The 697-nt window shown below is 52.8% G+C and overlaps 1 protein-coding gene across 1 annotated transcript; it reads right to left on the minus strand.

The window, feature by feature from the left end:
* Positions 1 to 98: 98 nt before the first annotated feature.
* CTAM01_17122 (uncharacterized protein) lies at positions 99 to 383 on the minus strand (the record flags this gene model as incomplete). Its single annotated transcript, XM_060533111.1, has 1 exon — positions 99 to 383. A coding segment is annotated over one exon (285 nt), but the record flags the coding sequence as incomplete, so codon positions are not given.
* Positions 384 to 697: the final 314 nt, after the last annotated feature.

A 697-nucleotide genomic window follows, 5' to 3' on the forward strand; every position in this document is an offset into this window, starting at 1 on the left:
AGAAAAAGTGATCCGGGCGCCACCCGGCGAATCGAACACCGTGTTTGCAGCCTCTCCCAGGCTCTGAGCCTCCAATGTCCTCATTGAAGAGGTGCTTCTCACTTGAGCACCATCCTTGCGCCGATCGTATCCAACAGTCGACCTCCGTTATTTTCTGCGTGCGTACCAACTCCGTTGGGTTCTGCGATAGTACGCCATTGCTGCTTGCGAGAGAATTTGTTTCCCACCTGCGCGGGGTTGATTGACGACGGACAGCCCTCGGCGACGAGGAGCAAAGGCCTTCCAGGCCGCGTAGTAAGTGCAACGGAAGCGAAACGCAGGCGTGTAAACACCGGAGAGCAGCGCGAGTGAACGCTGTGGGAACCGGGGGGAGGCGTAGTGCGAGTGAAGCAGGAACGAAGTCATCACGAAGGTGGTTTACCACCATAGGGATCAAAGAGATGGTGATTAGAAACTAACACCTGACCTTAGCTGACCGACCTAACCTTTGATTACCTACGCCTCCAACTCCGGTCTCACAGGGCTCCGCCCCGTACTGCTTCTTCACATCCTTGCTTGTGTTCTCCGGAGGTGAACAGCCAATTGTCACAGAGTAAGGAACAGAATCAAGTCAATCTCAATCATACCAGAGTAACCATCATATGGGCGATGACTATGATAAACAACAAAATCGAGGTGTTTGTGCTTAACCATACAA

Source organism: Colletotrichum tamarilloi (assembly GCF_030869305.1).
Source record: "Colletotrichum tamarilloi strain Tom-12 chromosome Unknown Scaffold_357.1, whole genome shotgun sequence".
NCBI lineage: Eukaryota > Fungi > Ascomycota > Sordariomycetes > Glomerellales > Glomerellaceae > Colletotrichum > Colletotrichum tamarilloi.